The sequence below is a fragment of the Ovis aries genome, chromosome 17 (assembly GCF_016772045.2).
Source record: "Ovis aries strain OAR_USU_Benz2616 breed Rambouillet chromosome 17, ARS-UI_Ramb_v3.0, whole genome shotgun sequence".
In the NCBI taxonomy this organism is placed as follows: domain Eukaryota; kingdom Metazoa; phylum Chordata; class Mammalia; order Artiodactyla; family Bovidae; genus Ovis; species Ovis aries.
Genome location: NC_056070.1, coordinates 18,551,166 through 18,578,059, shown reverse-complemented (window position 1 = coordinate 18,578,059; position 26,894 = coordinate 18,551,166). Strand labels below are relative to the sequence as shown.

Sequence of the window (26,894 nt, the reverse complement as noted above, 5' to 3'; positions counted from 1 at the left end):
TTCAAATCAAAATCAACATGCTTACTGTCAAACTTATCTGCCTTCCCCAGACTCCTTTATGATACTTTCATCATTATTAAGGTTAAAAAAAACTGAGTAATATCTTAACTGTTTCTTCCCATAATCTATCATGCCAAGCCTGATTAGATCTCACATAGTAGTACTGCTTATATAAGCCCCTTCTGTTCCTACTGCTTCTGTGCATGGGCTCGGTACTCAGTCATGTCCAGCTCTCTGCAGTCCATGGGATTCTCTCGGCAAGAATATTGGAGTAGGGTGCCCTTTCTCCTCAAGGGGATCTTCCTGAACCAGGAATTGAACCCAAGTCTTTAAGTCTCCCACACTGGCAGGTGGATTCTCTAACATTAGTGCCACCTGAGAAGCCCCCTATTGCTTCTACCTTGTCTCAGTACTTCTCAAGCCATCCCTGCCTCATACTACAACAGCTAGTCTTTCCGCTTCATCTTTACAATTCATCCTCTATCTACTACTAAGCATCTATGATTATCTACTCAAAACCCTCCAAACCTTGCTGTTTCTTATATGCTTAATTACTAACAAGTTCAAATTACAAACTAGTCACAATTCTTAATGGAACCTATTAATATCTTATTTACTCAGTATCTCCTAAACGTATCTTGAATTTCTACATTCCACCCATTTGTTAACTCTATTTCCACATTCTACATGCCATTCGCCTACCTGCTACCTCATCCAAATCCTATCATTTGTCTTCCTCCTTTACTTTCTCTAAAATATTCCCTAATCCTGTAATCGAACTTTCCTCTTCTGAACATTTCTTTGAATTTATAAATAGTGCTCAATTGATTTTATGTTGGTTTATATTTTTTATAATATATGTATCTTATCCTCACAAAATATAAATTACTACCTCCTTGTGGGAAACAAACATGTTGAACACAGTGCCCTGGCACGTAACAAACACAAAATATTTACTAATATGTTTTCATAAATTGAAGTGGAGGGTTATGAGTGTAAATATCGTTTAAGGTACAAAATGAAGAAGCAGATGCTAAACAGCTCAATCTTCTCAGGCAGGTCTTAAAAGTTTTCTAGGAAAACTTATTATTGATTATATTGGTATAAACTTATTACTTTTTACATGGTAATCTATAACAACCTTTTAAAATTTATATTATTAATATACGTATATATTTTTTAAAGAGTGAACATAAAAACTGAGTTTCCGCATCTTAGTAGGAAATCTAAGAGATGCCTCTCCACCCCCAACTCGACACATCAGTCTCTCCAGCAGCCTCCTAAAACTGCTGGAGTCTGCAGCCACTGACAAAGGTATTTTAGTCTGCCAGAGTCGAGACCACCCTTCATCCATACTTTGTTACTATTCCTCAAAAGTTCCTTATGATTACTAAACTTTAGTTATCATCAAAAAGCAACTTATAGGTTTAGATGAATATGTCTGCTTTTTTAAAGTTTCAAATATATTTATTTGGTTTTCCTATATAACTTAAGAGATTACTATTACACACAAGCTCTGTGAGGGAAATGTAGATATTCAGTCTATAAAAAATGTGAAGCAAGACAGCCTACAGTTATCACTAACAAAATAAGAAATCATTTTATACACAAAATAATGAAGACAGCTAAATGTACATCATTATATGATTTTAGTACTCCTGCCTAGATGACACTATAAATACTGCTTCTCATACAGACATGTACGTATGGGTATACAGGAATAAAAGAAAAACTTCAATGAAAACATGCAGAGAACTGATATAACAGACCAATAAACACAATTATGAACACTTATAGACTAATGTAATCTAAATGATGATGTAGGATCATTCCAAGAAGTGTTTCCCAGATGTGCAAAAGGTACTCTTTCTATACAGATCTCATCTCTACCAATTCACCAAACAGAAACTGCTACAGCCATCTTATAAATATTCCTTTCCTTTCCTTCCCAATTATTTTCTTCTCTAAAACATACATATATCTGAGATTTAAATGAAATATTTATTATCACCACAAGAAATGAACCTGATCCAAATCCACTAAAAGGAAACATGTATTACAATAAGTCATAACAACCTTTATTCATCTGTGTAGGTTCTAGATATCAGGAGAATTAAAATTTATTTAGATTTTAATTCATGTAAAAACACATTTTAGTCTTTAAGAAAAAACATAATTCAGCTCAGATTAACTGATTTTAAACTTATCTGTGTATACTCACAATCTTATTAAGTTACTATGAGCCAGGGCATTTTTAAATAAGTTAGTATATTGTAGTCTCCAAGTTCTGCATGCCTTATGATGAATAAATATGAGTGTTCTGATTATAGATGTATGAGCAAGTAGCTTTCATTATGAATTTGGCATTGCTTTAAAAAAGTTATATCTGAATGTTATATCTTATAGTGTTGTTCTGTAAAGAGAGCCAAGAATAGCTAAACTATCCTATTCTATATTTTTAGAAGTAATATGGATTTCAGAAGTAAAATGTCTTTTAAAATCCATGAGCCAGAATGGAATTAAAAACAAAATGTAAGATGAACTTTTCAGTACTTTTAGTCTGTTTCAGAATAATATGTTATTTATTAAAGTTTCCTTTTAGTGTTGAAGAAAAATAAATCTAAAAAATATTATCAAGTATGCAAAAACTACTTTTATAATGCCATTAAAGTAACTGTTCTTTTATCCAGACTTTGTATATCCTCTTTTTCGATATTATAAATAATCACTTTTATCTCTGTAATGCAAATTATATCATCACCCCTCAGAGAGTTCAAGAAGAAAACAAAATCTCTTAAATGGATTATATTCACTTCCTATTTGGAATTCTTTTTGCCATATTAATTTAAATCAGTGAACTGTTGACCATTAACTGTATAACCGGTAAGATCTGGTGAACGGGCTCTGGTGTTTTAATATGAATTTAGATTTCTACTGATATAAATTTGGCACTGTAATTTTCATTTTTCCAAGTTTACAATTTACTACCAAAATCATAGTTTTTCTTTTTTTTTATCAAAACATTTTCCAGAAATTTCAATCAGTTCTATTGTTTTTTATTCAGCTTAAGTGATCACATTTTTCTTGTTCCATTAGTTCTACTTAGTTATGCCCCTGTAATAAAATCAGTTAGAATATCTACTTCAAAATATCATCCTGCATAATACTTTTTATAAGTGCTCTTCTTTTCCTAAAGAGGAAAGTTCATCTCTGCCACTAAACTTATAGCTTCAGACTGGAAAACTCTCCAAACTCTCAAAAAAAAAAAAAAAAAGTATCTTCCTGCCACTTGCACTGTAAATCAAGCATTACTCCAGACTATAGCCACGAAGTCTTTATGAAGTGTTAGCTATCTGTTTTAATAAAATGACTTGATTACCACTGCACACAGGGTTTGCCAGCACAGCTGTCATCACTGTACCTCCAAAGAGCGAGGTAAGTTTCAATCCCTCAGCTCAACAAAAAATAAAACTGTGGAGGAAGAACAGGTTTAAACTGGAGGAAGCTAATAGTCCTAAGGGAATACAACTGGGCTTCAACAAGCAGAAAGACATCAAATAAAAATTTTTAATCATGAGATTCTGCTACATTTAAAGAAATTTATCTAAAGTACTAGAGGTTTTTATTAGGATTGTAAACCAAATATAAGGATTTCTTTTCCTATTAACTAATAAAGAAAAAATTTTAATGTTTATTTTATAAAACTGTCACTATAATCTTTCTGGTAAAAAAAAATCCCTTTTTCTTTAGGGTCAATGGCAAAAATGAACAGGTTTCTCCAAGAATTATACATACCAATGCCCAACTAAACATACAGTTATCTCACCACAGACTTAATGAAATACCAAAATTTCTAAGAAGACAAAAAAGGAAAGAGGAATTTGATATACTACTACAAAGACGCTTTGAGCTAGAGAAAAAGAAATGATACTGCTCTAATGCTACTGGCTAAAAAAAAAAAAAAAAAACTCTAATCTGCTGTGGAATGAGGATACTTTATTTTTTTAATTAAGAAAAATCATATACTGGTCTACTGATGTCTACAAATAAATAACAACTAGTCAATATTGCCACTCCCAGGAAAAAAATTGGAGAAGGAAATGGCAACCCACTCCAGTACTCTTCCCTGGAGAATCCCATGGAGGGAGGAGCCTGGTAGGCTACAGTCCATGGGGTCGCAAAGAGTCGGACATGACTGAGCGACTTCACTCACTCACTCACTCAGGAAAAAAATGACAAAAATAGTTTTATTATCGATCTGTAATTTTTCTTTAGAGTCAATGATATGAGATTGTTATACCTCAAAGAATTATTATGTAGAACTTCATATATATATATAAACTATCTTAAGAAATGATTCACTTGTTTCCAAGCTATACTAAATAGCATTAAAAAGAGATTTTTCGGTATATTGTTCAACTGGCAATAGTTATGTTGACACTTACAAAATGAGAAAGTTAAAAATAATGAACATTTTATGAGATGTCTACCTGTTTCCACATTCTCCGTCTCAACTTCTTGTTCTTCTGCCACATCTTGCATCATATAAGTCTCATCATCATAAACCAGAACCTGGGCTGCATAGCCCTGCTCTAATCTGGCACTTGGAACTGGCTCCACAATCACTGCTGGATATTCAGAAACCTTTCCACTTTCCTACAAAAGCAAATTTAAAAAAACAATCAGCCTCTTTATTCACAAATTCTGAATTCATTTATAAATCCTTGAGTTCATATAGTCTTAAGGAGTTCAAATGAGTTTCATGTATTATAAATATGAATGTAAAAACCAAAGCAAGAGATGAAAAGGACTCATTTTAATAATCTTTTCAGGTCTCAAAAGGTGAGACATATGGTAAACATTTTAAATAGTCAGGGCTTTAGGATTAAGATGGCAAATTAAAAACATGCATATAATTTCACTCTCTCATGAAAGCCCACTAAAATGCAATAAAAGACTTTTAGACATAAACTCATAAGAAGAGATAAGAGCAACAAAACCTTGAAAGACTGATAGTGAATGGATGAATATTAATAAGTGGTTTAGCAGACCGAGGAAAGCCAAATCATAGCCTGGCAGCAAAAAATAAATGAGACACAACACACTTTACACTGGAGAATCCACAGAAGGCAATACCAATTACTTCTGGAAATAGAGGAGCAGCAGGTGGTGGAGAAAGAAGAGGGGGGTTAAAACAAGGAAGATTCCATTAAAGTTGTTTGAAAAGCACTTTTATTCCTAGACCTGCTCCCTCCTCCATGATGCTAGGCAACCGGCCCTTCCCCACCTCAGCAGAAGATTGGAGAGTTACTTTCTGGAGAGAGAAAAACAAGAGCATCTTTGAGGTACATAGGCACATTTACTAGTATCAATTCTGAACCCAAAGTAGAGTTCCCAATCAGCTTCTTAGTCCTCCGCTTTTAACCATGAGCAGACAGCCAAGTATTACTAGTCATCCAAGCAAAAGCCTCTAACATAAAACATACCATTTACTTACATATACATTTATAAATTTATATTCTTCACAGAAATAAGAGAAGATATATCCAAAAAGCAGGAACAAAATATAATTTAATAAAGAACATTAAAAAAATAAAGAGTTCTGAGAAATTAAAAACACAATAGCTAAAATGAGGCATGGAGGATAAAACTGAGGCAGTCTCCCAGGAACCAGAGGAAAAAGAGGAGAGAAACGGGAACACTACTCGAGGATCAGCCCAGGAGAACCAACTATCAATACCAAGCTCCTGAGTAACAGGAGCTTCAGAAAAAGAAAACAAGGGGGGAAAAAAGCTGGAAAGAAAGAAAAAAACTTCAGAAATTTTTGTAGCATGGAAGGATATGAGGTGACCATTTAAAAACATCTACCAAGTGTTAAGTATAAACAAAGAATGAGACCTACACTGAGGCACACCACTGTGAAATATCACAATTAAGGAACAAAAAGAGGATTCTATTAAGATTCTTTAAAAAAAATACAGGTCATATACAAAGAATCAGGACTCAGACTTCAGTCTTCTCCACAGTCATACTGGAAGATGGATGACAATGGAACCATTTCTTCAAAACTATAAAGGAGAATTATTTCCAATCTAGAATTCTTCACCCAAACCATCTTATGAAAAAGTAAAGATATTTTCTCAGACATAAAAGATCTCTCAAAATGTTTACCTTCCATGCATCTTTTCTCAAGAAGAAACTGGAGAGTGTATTCCACTAAAAAAGTAAAAGTTTAATAAAGATGATAACCTAGAATATAGAAGGTCTAATATGGGAGAGAGGGAATACCAATGTTTAGGAGGATCGGATTGTGAAGAGAGGTTCCAGGACACCAGCTGTGCACTGGATCTGAAGGGCAACTACTTCAGTTGTAGCAAAGTAACTCCTGAGAGAGCAGGATAAACTGTCATCACCAAGATGACCACTGACACTGGTCCTAAGGACAGGATGCCCATAAGCCTATTCCAGATTTTTATTTATATTTGGGTTGTCTTGCTTTATTTACTCACTCCACCTTCCCTTGCTACCTGGATCAGCTGAGAACCTCCCAGATGTATTCTGCTTTATTCAATCTACTCCTAAGTTTTGGAAGACCACAAAGAACTCAAAAACCAAAAATAAACCACAGCACAACAGCACTCTTTCTGTATGACCATATACCTATTGAAGAAGGCTGCAATACCAAGCCTATACCCTAGCACTGCCATGTATCTGATCAAGATGGCCTTATGTTTCCAAAACTAACTCATTACACTGCTTAAGGATTACCTGAGTAGAATCTCTGGAAGCTCAGTGAATCCGATGTCAGACTAGTTAGCCTGTCTCCCGGAAGCTTTTATTAACTATGGTAATGCGGTCCCTTCCTAACTCTAAAGCTAAGTACACTATGCATTTTCTCAAAGTAAATAATATGTTGTCTAGGAGATATCCAGAGAGAATAAAACTATAAAGAAAAGTAAAAGACTGTTAACACATTAAGTCAGGATCATGGCACCTCAGGGAACAGGTATGGGGACAGGAGGTACAGCACACTAGTGTTCAAAAATACCAATAATTTCTATTTTCCTAACCTGAATGATAGATACTATGTCCTTTTTGTTATTCTTAAATTGAAACATAATATCTTATATACTCTTCATTTTTTATAAAATATTGCACAAATTTTTAAAATAAATTACAAAACAAAGATATGGTGAATTTTTAAAAAGAAAGTACATATTGAATATTAACCTTGAATGTCTTACTGTGTATAAGGCAAGAAATGAGTCCAACTTTTTCACATTAGAAAAAAATTCTTTTTCACCAGCTGGATACAGTGACAGTTGAATCTTCATGCTGATCAGGCTTCTTGATCAGCTTTATAAACACAGACTGCCGACAGTTCCACCCAGTTAAATAACAATGATTCATGAGAAGCATGGGCTTCCCTGATGGCTCAGATGGTAAAGAACTTGCCTGCAACGCAGGCAACCTGGGTTCAATCCCTGGGTCAGGAAGGTCCCCTGAAGAAGGGAATGGCTACCCATTCCTATATCCATGCCTAGAGAATCCCATGGGTGGAGGAGCCGGGTGGGCTGCACTACCTGGGGCTGCAAAGAGCTGGACACAGGGAGACCACATCCAAGCCAAGGAACACCTGAAGCTGCCAAAAGCTAACAAAGAGGCACGGAGGACATTCTCTCTCAGAGCCCTCAGAAAGAAATCAACTCCGCCAACCTTGTTTTCAAACTCCTAGCCTGTAGAACTGTGAGACAGTGTCTACTGTTCCCCAAAGTGAAATTTCCATGATTTTTTGCTTCCATTGTCTGTCCAAATCCTTTTTATCCACTCAGGACACAGTTCCACAGGATCTTCTACAATCCTCTAATCAATTCTTCCGTACCAAATACTTCTAGAAAAAGTTGTTTCCCTATTGTCACCACTGTACATTATCCTGTATTATAATTACCTGTTTACATATCCAACTCCTTGACAAAGACAGATGAGTAAGAGCAAGAGCCCATTTTTATACTAAGAGTCAATTACTGTATCCTCAACAATATACATCTCATATAAACTAAACTGTCACTTTAAGGACTTGTAGTTTGGTTCAAAGAATGATATAAATAAATAAATAAATCAGAGGAAATGATTAACAGAACAGTACCACTGTATGATTCTATTTATAAACATATTTCTTTTACATATGCATTAAAAAATCTGAAGAATATACCTCAAACTACTAACACTGTAAAAGAGGTGAGCAGATAAAAGGAATTTTCATTTTCTCCATGTATCTGAATTTGTTTTTTACAACAATCCTGTATAAGAAAAATCAAAATACTTTTTTTTCCCATTTAAACAGAAGAATGATAAAAAAAGAGAAAAAATGAAAAAACAAAGGAAAAATAACAATTACAAAAAATATATATATATTAAAACTTATAGGGGTTTCGGTAATATAGAACTTACAGGATAATATATCTCAACTAATAAAATAAATTATTTAGTTTTAATCAACTTTACCAATGTATTTTTATGTAAATAAAATGCAACCATTTTAAGTGTACAGTTTTATGGATTTCTATAAATGTAGAAATCCCTGTAACGATCATCACCATCAAGAAACAATACTTCTATCGCCCTAGGAGGCTCCCTTGCACCCCTCATACCAGTCAAACTCTCACAATCACCACCATACCACCACCTACTCCCCCATCTACTTCTCCACCCACGTGGGCAATCACCGATCTTCTATCTCTATAAATTTTCTTTTCCTAAAATTTCATATATATGGAGTCAACAGTTTTGCTCTTTTGCATTTGAGTTAAGTTAGCATAATGTTAGGATTTATACTTGTCATTGCATGTTCAGTAGATCATTTCTTTTTATTGCTGAGACTCCCACTGTACTGACAGACCTCTCTACACAGGGCTGTAACCCTCCTACTGGGGCTTCCCAGGTGGGGCAGTGGTAAAAAATCTGCCTGCCAAGCAGGAGACACAGGCTCAGTCTCTGGGTCAGGAACAATCCCCTGGAGAAGTGCATGGCAGCCCACTCCAGTAATCTTGCCTGGAAAATCCCATGGACAGAGAAGCTTGGCAAGCTACAGTCCATGGAGTCACAAAGAGTTGGACACGACTTAGTGACTAAATAGCAGCAATACTCCTATTAATGTCTTGCTGTTCCCCTCCCTCCCTCTCCATTCCATATTTACCTACAAATCAAATTACCAGATCATACAGTAATTGTACATCTAGTTTTAAAAGGACTGTCAAATTATTTTGCAAAGTGGTCACACTGTTTTACATTCCCACTAGTAATGTATGAAAGATTCAGTTCCAGTTCCTCTCCAAACATGCTCTGCAATTGTCACCATTCTCTAAGTATGCAGTAGTATTTCCTTGTGTTTTCACTGTGTTTCCCTGATAGCTAACAATATTGGGCATTTTAAAAGTGTGCTTATTAGCCATTCATATATTTATCTGATCAAATCTTTTTCTAATTTTAATGGATTACCTCCAACTTATTATTATATATCATCTGAATATAAGTCCTTTTATATAGTCTGAATACAGGTTATGTATTGTAACTCCTTTCCAGTCCTTGGTTTGCCTTTCCCTCCCTCCTCCTCACCACACAGCATGAAGGATCTTAGTTCCAACCAGGGATAGAACCTGAGCCCCCTGCAGTGAAAGCCCGTAGTCCTAAACAATGGACCAGCAAGGAATTCCTGCCCTTTCATTTTATTAATGGGATATTTTTAAGGAATAGAAGCTTTTCATTTAAATGAACTTTATCTTTTTTTTTCTTTTTAACTTCATGTGTTTTATAATCAATCTAAGGGATTACTGCCTGTTTTAAGGCTGAGAAAATTTCCTCATTTTTCTCCATTTACACTATTTAAATATTTAATTATAAATACATTTAGAGTTAGTCATTGTGTATGATGCAAGAAAGGACTGTAATTCATTTATTTGCATAGGGATATACTTGTTCCACCTCATCTGTTAAAATGACTATCCTTTCTCCACTGAATTACATTAGCACCATTACTGAAAATCAATCAGTCTTACACGGGATTAAGAGATGTTCCACTGATTCACAGGTCTCTCAGTATACCAACACCACACTATCTCAATTACTGAATCTTAACAGTAAGTCTTTAAATCAGGTAGGTAAGCCCTTCAACTCTGTTCTTAAACCATAAATCTTCTGATCCACACCTATGTTATAATTCTCCCTTTATTCAGGTGTTTCATTTCTCTCAAGGAGAGCAAGGAGAGATAAGAAAGCTTTCCTCTGTGATCAATGCAAAGAAATAGAGGAAAATAGAAGAACAGAAAAGACTAGAGATCTCTTAAGAAAATGAGAGATACCAAGGGAACATTTCATGCAAAGATGAGCACAATAAAGGACAGAAATGGTATCGACCTAACAGAAGCAGAAGAGATTAAGAAGAGATGGCAAAAATACAAAGAAGAACTATACAAAAAAACCTTCATGACCCAGATAACTACCAGGGTGTGATCACTCACTTAGACCCAGACATCCTATAATGAGAAATCAAGAGGGCCTCTTTTTTTACGAACAAAGCTACTGGAGGTGATGGAATTCCAGCTGAGCTATTTCAAATCCTGAAAGATGATGCTGTGAAAGTGCTGCACTCAATATGCCAGCAAATTTGGAAAACTCAGCAGTGGCCACAGGACTGGAAAAGGTCAGTTTTCATTCCAATCCCTAAGAAAGGGAATGCCAAAGAATGCTCAAACTACCACACAATTGCACTCATCTCACACACTAGCAAAGTAATGCTCAAAATTCTTCAAGCCCAGCTTCAACAGTACATGAACCAAGAAATTCCAGATGTTCAAGCTGGATTTAGAAAAGGCAGAGGAACCAGAGATCAAATTGCCAACAGCCACTGGTTCATAGAAAAAGCAAATGAGTTCCAGAAAAATATCTACTTCTGCTTTACTGACTATGCCAAAGCCTTTGTGTGGATCACAACAAACTGGAAAATTCTGAAAGAGATGGGACTATCAGACCACTTTACCTGCCTCCTGAGAAATCTGTATGCAGGTCAAGAAGCAGCAGTTAGAACCAGGCATGGAACAACAGACTGGCTCCAAAATGGGAAAGGAGTACCTCAAGGCTGTATATTGTCACCCTGCTTATTTAACTTATGTGCAGAGTACATCATGCGAAATGCTGGGCTGGAAGAAGCACAGGCTGGAATCAAGATTGCCAGAAGAAATATCAATAACCTCAGATATGCAGAAGACAACACCCTCATGGCAGTAAGCCTCTTGATGAAAGTGAAAGAGGAGAGTGAAAAAGCCGGCTAAAAACAAAACATTCAAAAAACTAAAATCATGGCATCCGGTCCCATCACTTCATGACAAATAGATGGGGAAACAATGGAAACAGTGACAGACTTTTATTGGGGGGCTCCAAAATCACTGCAGATGGTGATTGCAGCCATGAAATTCAACGACACTTGCTCCTTGGAAGAAAAGCTATGACCAACCGAGACACCATATTAAAAAGCAGAGGCATTACTTTGCCAACAAAGCTCCGTCTAGTCAAAGATATGGTTTTCCAGTAGTCATGTATGGATGTGAGAGTTGGACTATACAGAAAGCTGGGCACCAAAGAATTGATGCTTTTGACCTGTGGTGTTGGAGAAGACTCGAGAGTCCCTTGGACTGCAAGGAGATCCAACCAGGCAATCCTGAAAGAAATCAGTCCTGAATATTCATTGGAAGGACTGACGCTGAAGCTGAAACTCCAATCCTCTGGCCACCTGATGCGAAGAACTGACTCATTGATGCTGGGCAAGACTGAAGGCAGGAGGAGAAGGGGATGACAGAGGATGAGATGGTTGGATGGCATCACCAACTCAATGGACATGAGTTTGAGCAAGCTCTGGCAGTTGGTGATGGACAGGGAAGTCTGGCATGCTACAGTCCATGGGGTCAAAAAGAGTTGAACACGACTGAGCGACTAAACTGAATTAAATTTGTCTCAACAGTAATTTGTAGTTTTCTATGTACAGATTTCATTAAACTTCACCCTTTGGTCTTATGGTGCTGTTAAATAGTATTACTTTTTAAACTTACTTTCTGAATTGCACTTTCCAATAATATATAAATACAACTGATTTTTACATGGACACCTATTCTACATTTACTTATCAGTTTAACGGTTACACAGATTTCTCAGGAGTTTCTATGTATATGATTGCATCATTTAGCAATAGGGACAGTTTTATTTCTTCTTCTCCAATCTGCAAGTCTTTCATTTTTCTTGTCCTGTACCAACTCTGCCAGTGCAGTATTGAATAGCAATGGTTAGAGCAGACACCCTTGCCTTGTTCTCAACCTTGAAAGGAAAACATTTTCTTTCTCCATTAAGTATGTTTACTGTGGGTTTTTCACATATGTACTTACCAGACTGAGAAGCTGCCCTTTATTGCTGGTTTACAGAATTTGCATAACAGGTATTGGCTTTTAGCAAATGGGCTTTAAGTGGCTACTGATACGATCACATGATTTTTCCATTTTCCTTTGTTAACACGGAAAATTACACTAATTGATTAAACCTACCTCCCTGGGATAAATCCCATTTGAGACATATGATCCCTTTTATATGCCCCGGGATTTGATTGCAAGTCTTTTATCAAGAATGTTTGATTCTATGTTCATAAAGAATATGGATGTGTAGTTTCCTTTTCCTATAAAAATCTCTGTCTGGTCTTGATATCAGGGTAATACTGACCTCATAAAATTCTCTTGTCCTCTATTTTCTAAAAGAGTTGTGTAAAATGGGTATTACTTCTTCCATAAATATTTAGCAGATCAAGAAAGCCATTTAGCTCTGTAGTTTTCTTTGCAGGAAAGACCTTGACTACAAATCTAAAGGTTACTTAAATATCTTACTTAAAAGATACCTTTTTAAAAGACGTTGATACCTTTTAAAAAGATTTCTTATTTAAAAGATAGAGGGTTATGCAGGCCTGCTTTTCCTTTTGGAATGACTTTCAAGGAATTGACCCATTTCATCTAAGTTATCAAACTTATTGGCCTAAAGTTCTTCTTAATGTTTACTGTCTATCATAATATATCTTTCATTCTTGATATTAGTGTATTTTGCCTTTTTCTTGTGCAGTCTTAGAGATTGTCCACTTTCAGCTTCATTGATTTACGTTTTTATTTTTATTACTTTGTTCCTTCTACTTTGGGTTTGATTTGATCTTCATATTCTAGCTTGTTGAGGCAAAACCTTAAGACTGATTTTCCTTTTCCAGTGTAAATATATGAAGCTATAAACTTTCCTCTAAGCACCGCTTTGGCTTCATCCCTCAAACTTAATATACTGTGCCTTCATCTTCATTCAGTTTGAACATCTACTTTCTCTTGTGATTTATTCTTTAATCCATGGGTTACACTAATATAGAAGTATACTATTTAATATGCAAGTATCAAAAAAATTTGCAATCACATTTTTTTGTTAATTTCTAATATAATCCTGCTTTGGTCACAACTTCTCTATATAATTTCGATCCTTTGAAAGTTTTTAAAATTACTGAGATGTGCAACCCAGCATATAATCTACTTTCGCTTAGTGTCCATGTGCACTTGAATATGTATTCTGACACTGTCAGGCACAGTGCTTCACAGAAGTCCATTAGGTGAAGTTAGTGCATACTGTTATTCAAGTGTTTGATATCCTCATTGATTTTCTAATCGAGCTATCAATTACTGAGTGAGGAATGCCGCAAACTCTGACTATTACTGTGGATTTTTATATTCTTTCAGTTCTATCAGTTTATGTTTTATGTATTTTGAAGCTCTCATGTTGAATGCAAAAACATTTAGGATTGTTAAGTCTTCTTGAGAAGATGGTCCTTTTATCATTTATGAAATGTCTATCTTTATCCCTGGTCTTTTCCTGAAACCACTTCATCTTGTTTTATGATTAATATTTGCATGGTATCATCTGTATCTATACTTTCACTTTTAAACTGTGTGGTTATACTTAAAAATGAGTTCTTTGGATGAAACTAACAGATTTGGCTTTTTAAAAAATCTAATCTGCATTTTAAACAACATCTTCATTTAAATTGGGCTATTTAGAATACTTATATTTAATATTATCAATAAAACAAGGTTTAAATCTACCAACTGCTCTGTTATTTACTTCATTTATTCCTTGTTCCTTTCATTCTCAGTCTTGTTTTTAATTAAGAATTTTTTTAGTATCCATTTTAATTCTATTTAATTTATACATAGTAATGGCTTACTATCTATATTTTTTTATTTTTTAGTGGTGCACTAGATCTTACAATGGGCTTCCCTGGTAGCTCAGCTGGTAAAGAAGTGAAGTGAAGTGAAAGTCACTCAGTCCTGTCCAGCTCTTTGCAACCCCACAGACTATGGCCTGTCAGGCTCCTCTGTCCATGGAATTTTCCAGGAAAGAATACTGGAGTGGGTTGCCATTTCCTCCTCCAGGAGATCTTCCCCATTCAGGGATCGAACCCAGGTCTCCCGCATTGCAGTCAGACTCTTTATCACTGAATGATCAGCTGGTAAAGAATCCATCTGCAATGCAGCAGACTCTGGTTCAGTTCCTGGGTTGGGAAGTTCCCCTGGAGAAGGGATAGGCTACTCACTCCAGCATTCTTGGGCTTCCCTGGTAGCTCAGATGGTAAAGAATCCATCTGCAATGTCGGAGATCTGGGTTTGATCCCTGGGTTGGGGAGATGCCCTGAAGGAGGGCATGGCAACCACTCCAGTGTTCTTGCCTGGAGAACCCCATGGACTGAGGAGCCTGGTGGGCTACAGTCTATGGGGTCACAAAGAGTCGGATATGACTGAGCAACTAAGCACAACACAGCACAGAACTTACAACAGGCTTCCTAACACATTACAGTTTATATCCAACAATGCTTAATATAAAAGTTTACAAAAAAAAGAGAAAAGTTTACAGCACTGTAGTATTTTTCCAATACTGCCTCCCATCCTGTGTTCTACTGTTGACATACATTCACTTCTTTTGCTTCTTCACATTGCAAACCCCATAATTCAGCTATTATATACATACATATATATATATACAATTCAGTTATTTTTTTCTTAAACAATTATCTTTTTTAAAAATTTAAAACAAATTTTGGAAAATATTTACCCACACATTAACTATTTCTCTAGCACTTTTCAATGCTTTATGCATAAGTTTATGTATATATGCTTTAATTTGGTATCATTTTCCTTCTGCCTAAAGATCTTCATTTAACATTTCTTATCATACACATCTGTTGGTGATAAATGCTCTCAGCTTTTGTTGGATGGAGAAAAACTTCACTTTGAAGGACATTTTCACTGGATATGTAACTGTAGGTTGACAAGTTTTAGTTTTGTGAAATTTAAGGAAGTCATTATCTTCTGACTTGCATGATTCTAATAAAGATGTCTGCAGTCGTATCTTCATTCTTCTGTAGGTAATGAATTTTTTTCCTCTGGAAGCCTCCTCCCCCCATGCTTCTCACTACCTCTTTAATTGGGTCTTTACTCAAAATTAACTGTCCAAAATGATTTGACCTTTGCAGAATACATGAATTTGAGTTTATCCAGCAGACTTTTCTTCTGCGTTGGGCTTCCTTTTTGTGGGTTTCCTTTCAGTTGCTGTTTTGTTGTTGTTGTTGTTGTTGTTTTATCACTGCAGCCTTTTTTCCCCTCAAAGCTTCTTCTGCTTCTTAATGCCAAGAGCCTTCTTTCCTTCTTCCCTACCACAGACTTCTTGCCTAGAATCCCCTTTTCATCTGATCTGGCTTCTAATGCTGCTGCTGTCCACCTGAATTTTGTGGTCATTGGTCGGGAGAAGAATGGTGTTTTGGCACATGGTCTTTGAATGAGTTTAGAGGCTTCAATGTGATTCTCAAGTTTTCCAGTGGATTCTTCTTCAAGCCTTTGCAGTGAATCTTCCTATGTGGTGCTTGGAGAACTCTCTGGATCTCTGGGGTTTTTTAAGGTCTATATTAAGCAACTTGTGAATGGGGAGTTTGCAGTTACTCTTTACACCAAGTGCCGAACAGCTCATCTAACTTGTGGAAAGCACTTTCAGTCCAAATGCAGAAACATCCTGCATGCCTACCAGGAGCAAGTTTCAGATATTGACTTTGCTTACACTAAACCGAGTAATTCCAGGGATGTCTCTGAAGCCCTTGATGACTTCACTGTCCTCGTTAAAGAAGATGCAGGGTTCCCTGTGCTGGATACAGTGACGGCTTCTCATTTTGCCTTTGCCAGTTCTCATTCATTGAGAAGCACAGATCTTTTTAATATCATTCCACGCCTTAAGTTTCTTCAGAAGCAAAACAATCTCTTTGATCTTCTTGCAGCCTTCAACTTTATCTTCAGCCACCAAAGCAAGTTCAGGATCTTCCTCAATAAGATGACACAACCAGCGCTGGTAACGCTGAGGCAGCCAGTGCAGAGCAGATAGAGTATCACTTCTGCGTTGTGTTCAGTCTAAAGTGCCAACATCACCAGGCCTTGATTAGCGCAAACATGTGGCCTCCACAACATGTATTTCCAAAAGCACCCTGGCCAGAACAGTGAGTCCCACCACCTCATACTCTGGGAAATGGAGTCACAGCTCTGCCAGTTGCCCAAGACTCAGAACTGGTTTGATGACCTGCTAATTCACTGACAGCATAGAGCTGTCCATTGTTTTTATGCAAGTTGGTGTGAGTACAGTACACAATATCTGGTCAGCTGGCAGCCTTGAACACAGCAGGAAGAGAGGCATTTTTCCAGATGACTCCCCCTTTTTGGAGTACTGGTATGTGAATGAGCACAGGCCCTGGCGGGAGAGAAGGCCACACTCCTCTCAACCCTGTGGCTCCCACAGAAGTTCTCTAGAAGCTTTTAAGATTTTCTTTTTGAAGTTTGCTTTCAGCAGCTTTATTATGATGTTCCTCAGTCTGTTTACTCTCTGCTTTATCCTATTTAGAGTTTAAGATTCTCAGATCTGTGCTGTGCTTAGCTGCTCAGTCATGTCCGTCTCTGTGAATCCATGGACTGTAGCCCACCATGCTCCTCTGTCCACAGGGATTCTCCAGGCAAGAATACTGGAGTAGGTTGCCATGTCCTCCTCCAGGGGATCTTCCCGACCCAGGAATCAAACCCAGGTCTCCTGCGTTGCAGGCAAATACTTTACTGTATGAGCCACCATGGAAGCCCATGAATACTGGAGTGGATAGCCTATCCCTTCCTCCACAGGATCTTCCTGACCCAGGAATCAATCCAGGGTCTCCTGCATTGCAGGCAGATTCTTTGCCAGCTGAGCTACCAGGAAAGCCCCTTCTCAGATCTACGGGTTTCTATTTTCATCAAAGTTGGGAAATTTTATAGCCATTATTTCTTTACATGCTTTTTATGTTCTCTTCTCTCATTCTGGAATTCCAATTACATTATGTTAGACAACATGATATTGTCCCACAGGTAACCAAGTTTTTGTTCACCTTTTTTTCTTTTTTCAGTCTTTCTGCACTTAATGATATAGCTTCTATCCTTCAAATTCACTGGTCTTTTCTGATGCAGTACCTAATTTATTTGTAATCCTATACAGTGAATTTTTCTTTTCATTTAGGATATATTTCATTTCTAGAAGTTTCACTTGGTTCTTTTATGTCATTTACACCTCTTCTCTGAGATTCATGTTCTCTTTATCTTTCTTGAGCATATCTGTAATAGCTGTTTTGGAATTTTATCTGTTAATTACGTATCTATCATTTCTATTTATTTTCATTGACAAATTGTTCTCCAAGTTTTAAGTTATATTATTCCTGCATCCTTGCATTTTACATGATTGTATATTTCATATGTAAAATTTACATCATTGGGTACAATTTATATATTGCTGTCTTATTTTAATAATGTTTACTATGACAGTTATGTTATTTGTGGATCAATTTTCAAGGCTTATTTTGAAATCTTTCTAGAGCAAGTTTGGACTCCCCTTTATTCCAGAGCTAGTTCAGCTCCACTTATGTAGGCATGACCCTTCTGGAATCTCTAATGAGTGCCCTGGGCAGTTAACAAAAACCCTCTTTTCCAGCTGGTTGGAACTCTAGCATCTTCCAGCCCTGAGTGAACTATGTAGATTTTTTTCAGTAGGTTCCTGAGTTTACACCTTTCTGATCATCCTTTGCCTGGCTTCATGGAGTTTCTTACTACACCTGGGAACTCATTCAGCTAGGGGAACCAAAGGCTGAGTTCTGAGTTCCTCCTCTAGGCAGCTTCTTCCTTTCAGATACTCTGCCCCTCAAATTAGTGGCATTCAGTTCAGTTCAGTTGCTCAGTCATGTCTGACTCTTTGCCACCCCATGGACTGCAGCACGCCAGACTTCCCTGTCCATCACCAACTTCCAGAGCTTTGTTCAGACTTATGTCCATCGAGTTGGTGATGCCATCCAACCATCTCATCCTCCTGCCTTCAATCTTTCCCAGCATCAGGGTCTCTTTCAATGAGTCAGTTCTTCACATCAAGTGGCCAAAGGATTGGAGTTTCAGCTTCAGCATCAGTCCTTCCAATAAATATTCAGGACTGATTTCCTTCAGGATTAACTGGTTGGATCTCCTTGCAGTCCAAGGGACTCTCAAATCTTCTCCAACACCCAGTCCAAACCATCAATTCTTTGGCGCTCAGCTTTCTTTATAGTCCAACTCTCACATCCACAGATGACTACTGGAAAAACCATATCTTTGACTAGATGGAGCTTTGTTGGCAAAGTAATGCCTCTGCTTTTTAATAGGGTGTCTAGGTTGGTCATAGCTTTTCTTCCAAGGAGCAAGTGTTTTTTAATTTCATGGCTGCAATCACCATCTGCAGTGATTCTGGAGCCCCAAAAAATAAAGTCTGTCACTATTTCCACTGTTTCCCCATCTATTAGCTGCATTATTTCTACTGTTTCCTCATCTGTTCCATTGTTTCCCCATCTATTCCATTGTTTTCCCATTTTTAGTTGCATTAGCCTCTCCAAATTCCAAATTTTGGTTTCCTCAATACAGTGAGACTGTCTACGTTCTGTTTGGATTTCTCCTTCCCATGTTTTTCCATAAAGTAGGTCCAAGCAGTAAGCCAGTGCAATTATTTCTCAGGAAGAACAGTTTTGCACCATCTGTGGTCCAACTGTCTTAATCCATTCATGCTACTATAACAAATACCAGACTAGGTGGCTGAAAAAAGCAGAAATTTATTGCTCACAGTTCTGGAGGCTGGAAATCCAAGATCAGAGTACTAGAATGACTGAGTGGGGGCCTTCCTCCAAGTCACAGACTTCTTTTGTCCTTACATGGCAGAAAGGGCAAGGGGTCTCTCTAGAGCCTTTTTTTCCCCTAGAGCCTTTTATAAAAGTATTGACCCCATTTGTAAAGGTTCCTTCCTCATTACCTAATCACATTCCTAAAGCCCTACTTCCTAATACCTTCCTAATGATAATCATCTTTGGAAGTTTGGATTCAACATATGAATTTTGAGGGTTTCACGAACATTCAAGACCATAGCACAAATAAAAACTGTGGGCTCATATGTTTTATTCATTTTCCTAGTTGTGTATGGTTGGAGTACAAATCTAATTTCAGTTGTTCCATCACAACCTGAAGTGGAAGAAGTCCCAATCTTCTTTGTCTGGAAGCAGATGCTCTCTAAAACTTGCATTCATTTTGTTTTTTAAATATACCTAAATCCTTTTTTATTTTTTCTGCATTAATTCCCCATTTCTATGAGACCTACATGATATATATTTCCTTCTCAAAAACTGCTCTGGCTACTCCTCTGTTTATTCTTCCATACAATCTTTAGGCCCATATGATCAATTTCCCCCAACTGGCCCTAACATCTGATAGACATGGAATTAAATATATAGATTAATTGGAGGACTGACATCCTCCACAATACTGACCATTCCTGTTTCTCTTACCCAAATACAAAATATATCTTTGTTTATTAAAGTCTACTTAAGTATCATTAATTAGTTTCCTTCAAACAAGTCCTATATATCTTTACTTTTATTCTTCAACATTTTATTTGTTTTTGTTAATTTTCTGAAATACAGTTTATTTCCATGATTTTTTTCTAACTAATTACAGTCCTTAAAAGAAAGCAAGATATTTTTATGTTAATTTTGTACTCACCAAACTATTAGGTACTCTTATTAGTTCTAATGGATTTTCCCCTTGGTTTTCCCAGGTGGTGAGTCATATTATCTACAAACAGCAATTTGGTCTTTTTAACATTTATATATTTTTTTCATTATTTTGTCTGATTACAGGAAAATATTAAATAATAGTAGTGCCCATACTGACTTTCTCTCCAATTTCAGAGAAAATACTCCAGTATTTCACCATTAAATAGGATTCTACTTCTTGATTTATATATTTTTTAAAAGAATATTAAGGAAATATACACTTTATAGTTTTTATCAGGAAGGATATTGAACTTCAAAAAATCCTATTTCATAAAGTATTTTATCCTAACTATTATATCATATGTCATATTAGTAGGGATATATATTACTTGTTTTCTTAAAATTGGATATCCTTATGTATCTAAATCCTATTTGGTAACTGGATTTTTAAATATATGACTATTTTATAAATGTATTACTATTTTATTTATGGTTTTTGTATCCACACTCATTAATAAGATTACAGTCTACTTTTTTTGCTCTTTGTCACAAACAATTATCCTAATTTTATAAAATATTCATATAAAACATAATCAAGAATAAAATTATAAGAAATAAAGCCTAAATATCACTAATAACTCTCCAAATGCCCACCACTTTTTTAATAATTAAAAAAATTTTATAATTGATTTAAAATGTGTTGCCCATCATATTTTAAACATTTATTTCTTCTTCAGATTCTGAAGCTAAGGTAATAAGGTCATTTTTTCCCCACCCCAGCCTACATTTTAAAGTATTAGTATAGATATATATTAAAAATACATTCCTGAATAGTAGCTTATAAGACAAAATTCTATCTTTCAAATACCACTATCCCCAAAACTCACTTTAAAAACTTGGGAGATATTACAGAAACTAGTGGCTTTTATTTCTTCCAGGAATTTTCTTCCCCAGGTGTTTCTACAGCTCAATCCCTTATGCTATTTAGGTCTACACTAAAATGCCACCTGCTCAGAGAAGCCTTCCTTGTCCATTCTAATCAAAATACCCTACCAATTCTCTATCTATCTCTAGCCCTGATTTATTCTTCACAGCCATTCTGAAATACTTTATCCCCAGCGCCTAAAAAAGTAACTGACATTCAGTAAGAGGTCAATTAATGTTTGTTGAGGGAATAAATGAAATGAAAGTAAGTAGGTATCCACATGACATAATGTGAACAAAAAGTTTCCGAGAATAGTTTCCTCCTTTCTGGTGCCACTCTTCCTAAAACGCCTATGACCACCTTTTAAGACTACTGCATAAATCATTAGTCAATAATATCTTGACAAAATTATTTTCATTTGTCAGATTCTTTCTTTGGTAACAAACAGTTTGTCAAGCCATGAACACATGGGGTTCTATGTAAATGAAGGGACGTATAGAGAGTCTTCCAGAAACAAAGTGTTCTATTCATTTTCCCATAATGGTGGTACCCAGTCACCACAAGGTAAATATATTCTGCCAATTGTTCTTAGCAGCTTCCCCCATAGAATTAATATCAACAGAGTAAAACCATGGGGCAAAAGGAAAGTACTTGAAGAAGCAAGTCCTGGACAGTATTGGAGGGGATAGAAATCCCAAGTCTCTCATTTCTTGGGTGAGTCATACTTGGAAGTGATCATACAGAAAGTGAAACTTCAAGAAGGAAGCAGAAATTGATTATGAGAATAAAACATGTTCTTTACCTTTGCTTCTCTCAGTAGATTTTGAAACAGTTTTAGATTCAAATACTACAGGGATATTTCAGTTACCAAGTCCACTGAAAACAAACCCACTGAATTTGCCCATAGCTATCTCAGAGGACTGAACAGACCTCTGAACAAACACAAAGCAAGCTAGAAAAAGAATCCAGACCCAGAACACACAGCCTGACATCCTAATTTGTATCTCAGTAACAGTACCAATAACAGCAGTATCTTCCATAGAATATAGAAAAAACAGATTTTTTCCTCCATTTTCCCATCTTATCTCTGTCCAAATATTTGACCATTGTTGTGACAGTATTATTATACTTTAATTTAGATAATTCCCAATAGTCAGTCTTTACCGAATGGTGGGAATAAAAGCCAGGCCCTGAAAGTCCATGTATTTCAGGTACTGTTGCTTTCTACTCCTATCTCTTATTCTTTAATGTTATCAATAACAACGACAACAAAAAACAACCAAATACACTAACATTGCAAAATTCTTCAAGTATAAAATTTCAAAACCGAGTTTCTCTTCTGATTTACAAATTATCTAAATTAAATTCTTAAATATAAATAATACATACTTAAAATACAATGGATTCCCACATGAATTAGAATAATCAAAAGACAAAGGTAACAACAAAAAGAGATACAAAATTCTAAAGTAAGATGAATATAACTTAGGTATTTAGACACCATATTTACCTATATACTCTAAAATCCAAAACAATGGATTTTATCAGAGATTTAAATCTATTTCTCAACTAATACTATTGTCTTCTTTCTTTTTTCCCTCCTAGTTCATTCCAATATATTGAAGCTCCAACAACTCAGGCAACTCAGGCCCAGCACTACCTCCCTCAAGCTTCTAGTACCCAATCATATGAGGACACATGACAGAGATATACAGTTTCATGCACTATACATTTCTACTCTCAAATACCTGTTTCCCATTAAGTTCATTAGTTCATGCATTGATTTTATGAACAAAAAAGAAATTTAAGACATTGGATGGCTAACCTCTTGATTTTCTACTCCACTGCTGGGAAGCTCCAAAATAGAACCTCCACTGTCAACCACTGCTGATGTCATTGTTTACTCCCTGAGGAAGCTTCAAACGCTACCAATCAATGTAATTAAAGGTTCATGGATGATTGTCAGTGTTATAGGTTTGCATTATCATGTTTTAAAAGTCAATAGAGATGGAGTAGAGTTGATATCCAGAAATCCAGTCTTCTTAAGATGATTAACCAGAGAGCCTAAAAAGAAGAATTTGAAAAATTATTTTTAAAAACTACAAGGATACAAAGCAGCACAAACTATTTTGCAATAAAATTTTTTAACATTTGTATAAACTGAGAAAAAAAGAGCTAGGCTTAAACAGCTCTGTGTCAAAAGAGGGCAGTTATGAGCATTCCTCTTAGAGCAGTCAAGTTCACAGTCTGCAGTTCTTACCAAGCTATTGCACATTGGTGATCTTATGATGTTTATATTCTAAGAAATAAAATGTTACAACTTTCTCTCCTTATGAAGATATACTATTATTCCTGAAATATTTTGGTAAAAATTTCTGAAATTTAAAAAAATTTTATGCACTAAAAACATAAAATGTGCTGGACCAAGACAACTTCTAAAATTATTCACCTATTTAACAAACTAAAAGATGCATTGGTTTGTAAATATTTCAGTCTTCCTTGGCTCATTTGGTTTGTTTATGCATATGAATTTATGTTTATGTTGTTTGTTTACATATGTATATAAATAACTAATTAGAATTAGCTTTTGCTTACAGTAGCAGGCTCATTCTGTGTTCACATTTTGTATACTCTACAAGGTCTGTAATTTGAATTACTTATACTTTCAAATACAATAGTTTGAAAATAAAGTAGTGAAATGACTTGGAATGCCTTTAATATTACCTTCTCATTCTTTCTTCAATAACTTTTTTGTTATTGATTCAAAACGCAATATAGCAAATGGTTTCAAGTAAATATAACTCAAGTTTTTTCCCCTAGTGGAGATGAACAGCAATATGTACATCATCTTGATTTATGTATTAGATTATTTCTTAAAAAGTTACATTTTATTTGATTTTTGTGTACATTAAATATTGCACAAAGAAATCACAGGGCTTGATAGAATTTTCCACACAAAAATTTAAGAGTACAGAAAAACTAAGCATATTTAAAGAGAAAATAATCATTTCTAATTAATCATTCCATTAATAACATATCCTATATTAAATATGAAAAGAAAATAATACAAAATTTCCCTAAACTTCTACAACAAATAGAAAATTCCTGAAAAAAAGCAGAAATTTCACCTCACTACCTAAGACCCATTCAGTACTACTTGTCTTCTTCTTGATCTTAACAACAGAAAATGGGATAGGAAATATTTGTATCTTAAGAATAAAAACTAAGAAAAATCCTCAATCTCATCACACTGAATCTCACTATTATCACATAAGGTAACAATTATTTTCAATTTCTGTTTTCTAATCATACAGATAATAAAAGCAGAAATAAATTTTACTTACAATTTGAATGTTAAGTAGTCTAAGCATCCTTCACTAGTTTCACAATTTGGCAAGAGTTAGAATATAAACCAGCAGTTCCCTGGAACTACTAGTGGGGGAAAAAATATAGTATTAATATAATTCTATTTAAAACATTTTACTCAAAATAGATGTGATTCAGACAATATGTACTTACTACAACAAATCATCTCCAAGCCTGACGGCACACATTTTATAATGAACATAATAAATTATTCCTAAACTACTGAAGAATCAAAAGTTTTTTATCAGACTTAAAGTTTTAAGTCATCACCAAATGACAATTATTGAATAACAACAGATTCCCACATACATAGCCTATACTCCACATTATGGGCTATATTTCAATCAGCCAATAGGAGGATTTTAACACATGGCTGCAAGTATAACTCCAGAACTCCAGGAGTATTAAATTAAGTTTAAAAAGACTAATTTCAATAAAAAAATAATTTAAACAAATTTTTAAATTAAAAGACTAACCCAGAAAACTGCCATTGAACAACATTAATATATTATTGCCTGTTAAACTTTCCTCCCATTCACTTTTTTGCTCTTCAAAAGTTAGCATTCACACAAATCCAAACACTCCAAGCCTCCTCAAATAGCCCTTCCGCTTTCTAAAGCTGATCTACTGACCGATGCACTGGATTTTAGGCCTTATTCCATCAATTATTCCTTCTTTTTCCTTATTTTTCTTTCTTAACACTGGCTTCCTTTCCTCAACGTCCAAATATTTATAAGACTCTCTCATCTTTATTTATTTTTTTTTTAATTTCTTGGCCATGCCACACAACATATGGGATCCTAGTTCTCCGACCAGGAATCTAATCCATGCCCCTACAGTAAGAGCATGGAGTCTTAACCACTGGACTGCCAGAAAAGTCAAAACCCTTTCATCGTAAACATGACTCCTCCATGACCCTGCATAGCCCTCTAGTTCCTTCCTTTCTCAGATACAGTTCTACTTAAAAAAAAAAAAAAAATCATTTAAACTGTGCCTCCACTTTCTGATTTCTCAGGTGTTCCTTCTGCAGAAGTTTAGTATCCATCACCACCAAGTGAAATTTTTATTAAATTCTGGTTATCAAATCCAAAGGATACATTTCTGTCTTCATAGGACTTAATGTCTTTGAAACATCTGACACTGTTTTTCATTCCCTCCTTCAAACTGCCTTGAATTTATCCTCTCCCGCTCCAGACACTCTTTTTCAATTTCCTGTTGCAGACCCACCCCTAGTTTTCAAGGAGCTTTAAGAGTACAAATGTAAGCCCATATACCATGTGCCTAAATATTTTAAAGCTATAAACCAAACTAACAAGCTAGTAAATTTTATTCTATCCCACTATCTTGACATATATACTTTTTATAAAAGCTTAAAAGGCTAAGTTCTGATTTGGCATTCTGACTCAACATCAATTGGGGGAAGAGGATGGAGAATGGGAAGACCATACTCCCCACTGCCCTGCAGCCTGCCTTTTTCTCATCCCATCTTTGGTTCCACTCCATGCTACAAGGAGCCTCATATATATACATGTGGACATCCCAGCAACATGTCTAACATCTGCCTACATGCCTGCAAACAGCTGCCACTTGGCCATCCCTTAGGCCAGAGATACACACATGTGGTACAGTCTAAGAGGAGAGAATCAGGGAAGAGACCTGTGTAGGACCATGTGGACAGGGAATTTGGGGATGCAAATACTCTTAGCTTCATCTAGATATGGGTTCCAGATGGACTAGTCCCTCAAAATCTTAATCCTATCAGGAAAAAGGTCAGATGAGAACCTCTAAAGCACAAGGGCCAGTCAGAATGGCTGCAATCCAAAAGTCTATAAGCAATAAATGCTGGAGAGGGTATGGAGAAAAGGGAACCCTCTTACACTGTTGCTGGGAATGCAAACTAGTACAGCCACTATGGAGAACAGTGTGGAGACTCCTTAAAAACCTGGAAATAGAACTGCCTTATGACCCAGCAATCCCACTGCTGGGCATACACAACGAGGAAACCAGAATTGAAAGAGACACATGTACCCCAATGTTCATCGCAGCACTGTTTATAATAGCCAGGACATGGAAGCAACCTAGATGCCCATCAGCAGACAAATGGATAAGAAAGCTATGGTACATATACACAATGGAGTATTTATTACTCAGCCATTAAAAAGAATACATTTGAATCAGTTCTAATGAGATGGATGAAACTGGAGCCGATTATACAGAGTGAAGTAACCCAGAAAGAAAAACACCAATACAGTATACTAATGCATATATATGGAATTTAGAAAGATGGCAATGATGACCCTGTATGCGAGACAGCAAAAGAGACACAGATGTAAAGAATAGTCTTTTGGACTCTGTGGGAGAGGGAGAGGGTGGGATGATTTGGAAGAATGGCATTGAAACATGTATACTATCATGTAAGAAACTAATCGC

The 26,894-nt window shown here is 35.8% G+C and overlaps 1 protein-coding gene and 1 pseudogene across 17 annotated transcripts in view; both read right to left on the bottom strand.

The window, feature by feature from the left end:
• ELF2 (E74 like ETS transcription factor 2) overlaps positions 1–26,894 on the bottom strand; it is a 97,939-nt gene that overhangs the window by 48,319 nt on the left and 22,726 nt on the right. For 8 of the 17 annotated variants that reach the window (XM_027956268.3, XM_027956270.3, XM_027956269.3 and 5 more), the window contains exons 2-4: positions 24,443–24,530; positions 22,924–23,162; positions 4,491–4,656 (exon numbers count right to left, since the gene is read on the bottom strand). In XM_027956268.3, the coding sequence (XP_027812069.2) occupies positions 4,491–4,656; positions 22,924–22,995 (238 nt within the window). In that variant the 5' untranslated portion in view covers positions 22,996–23,162; positions 24,443–24,530. The remainder of the gene's footprint in view (positions 1–4,490; positions 4,657–22,923; positions 23,163–24,442; positions 24,531–26,894) is intronic. The other 9 variants (XM_060401001.1, XM_012097470.5, XM_004017248.6 and 6 more) reach the window with 2 other exon arrangements.
• LOC106991679 (large ribosomal subunit protein uL4-like) lies at positions 13,188–21,271 on the bottom strand (annotated as a pseudogene).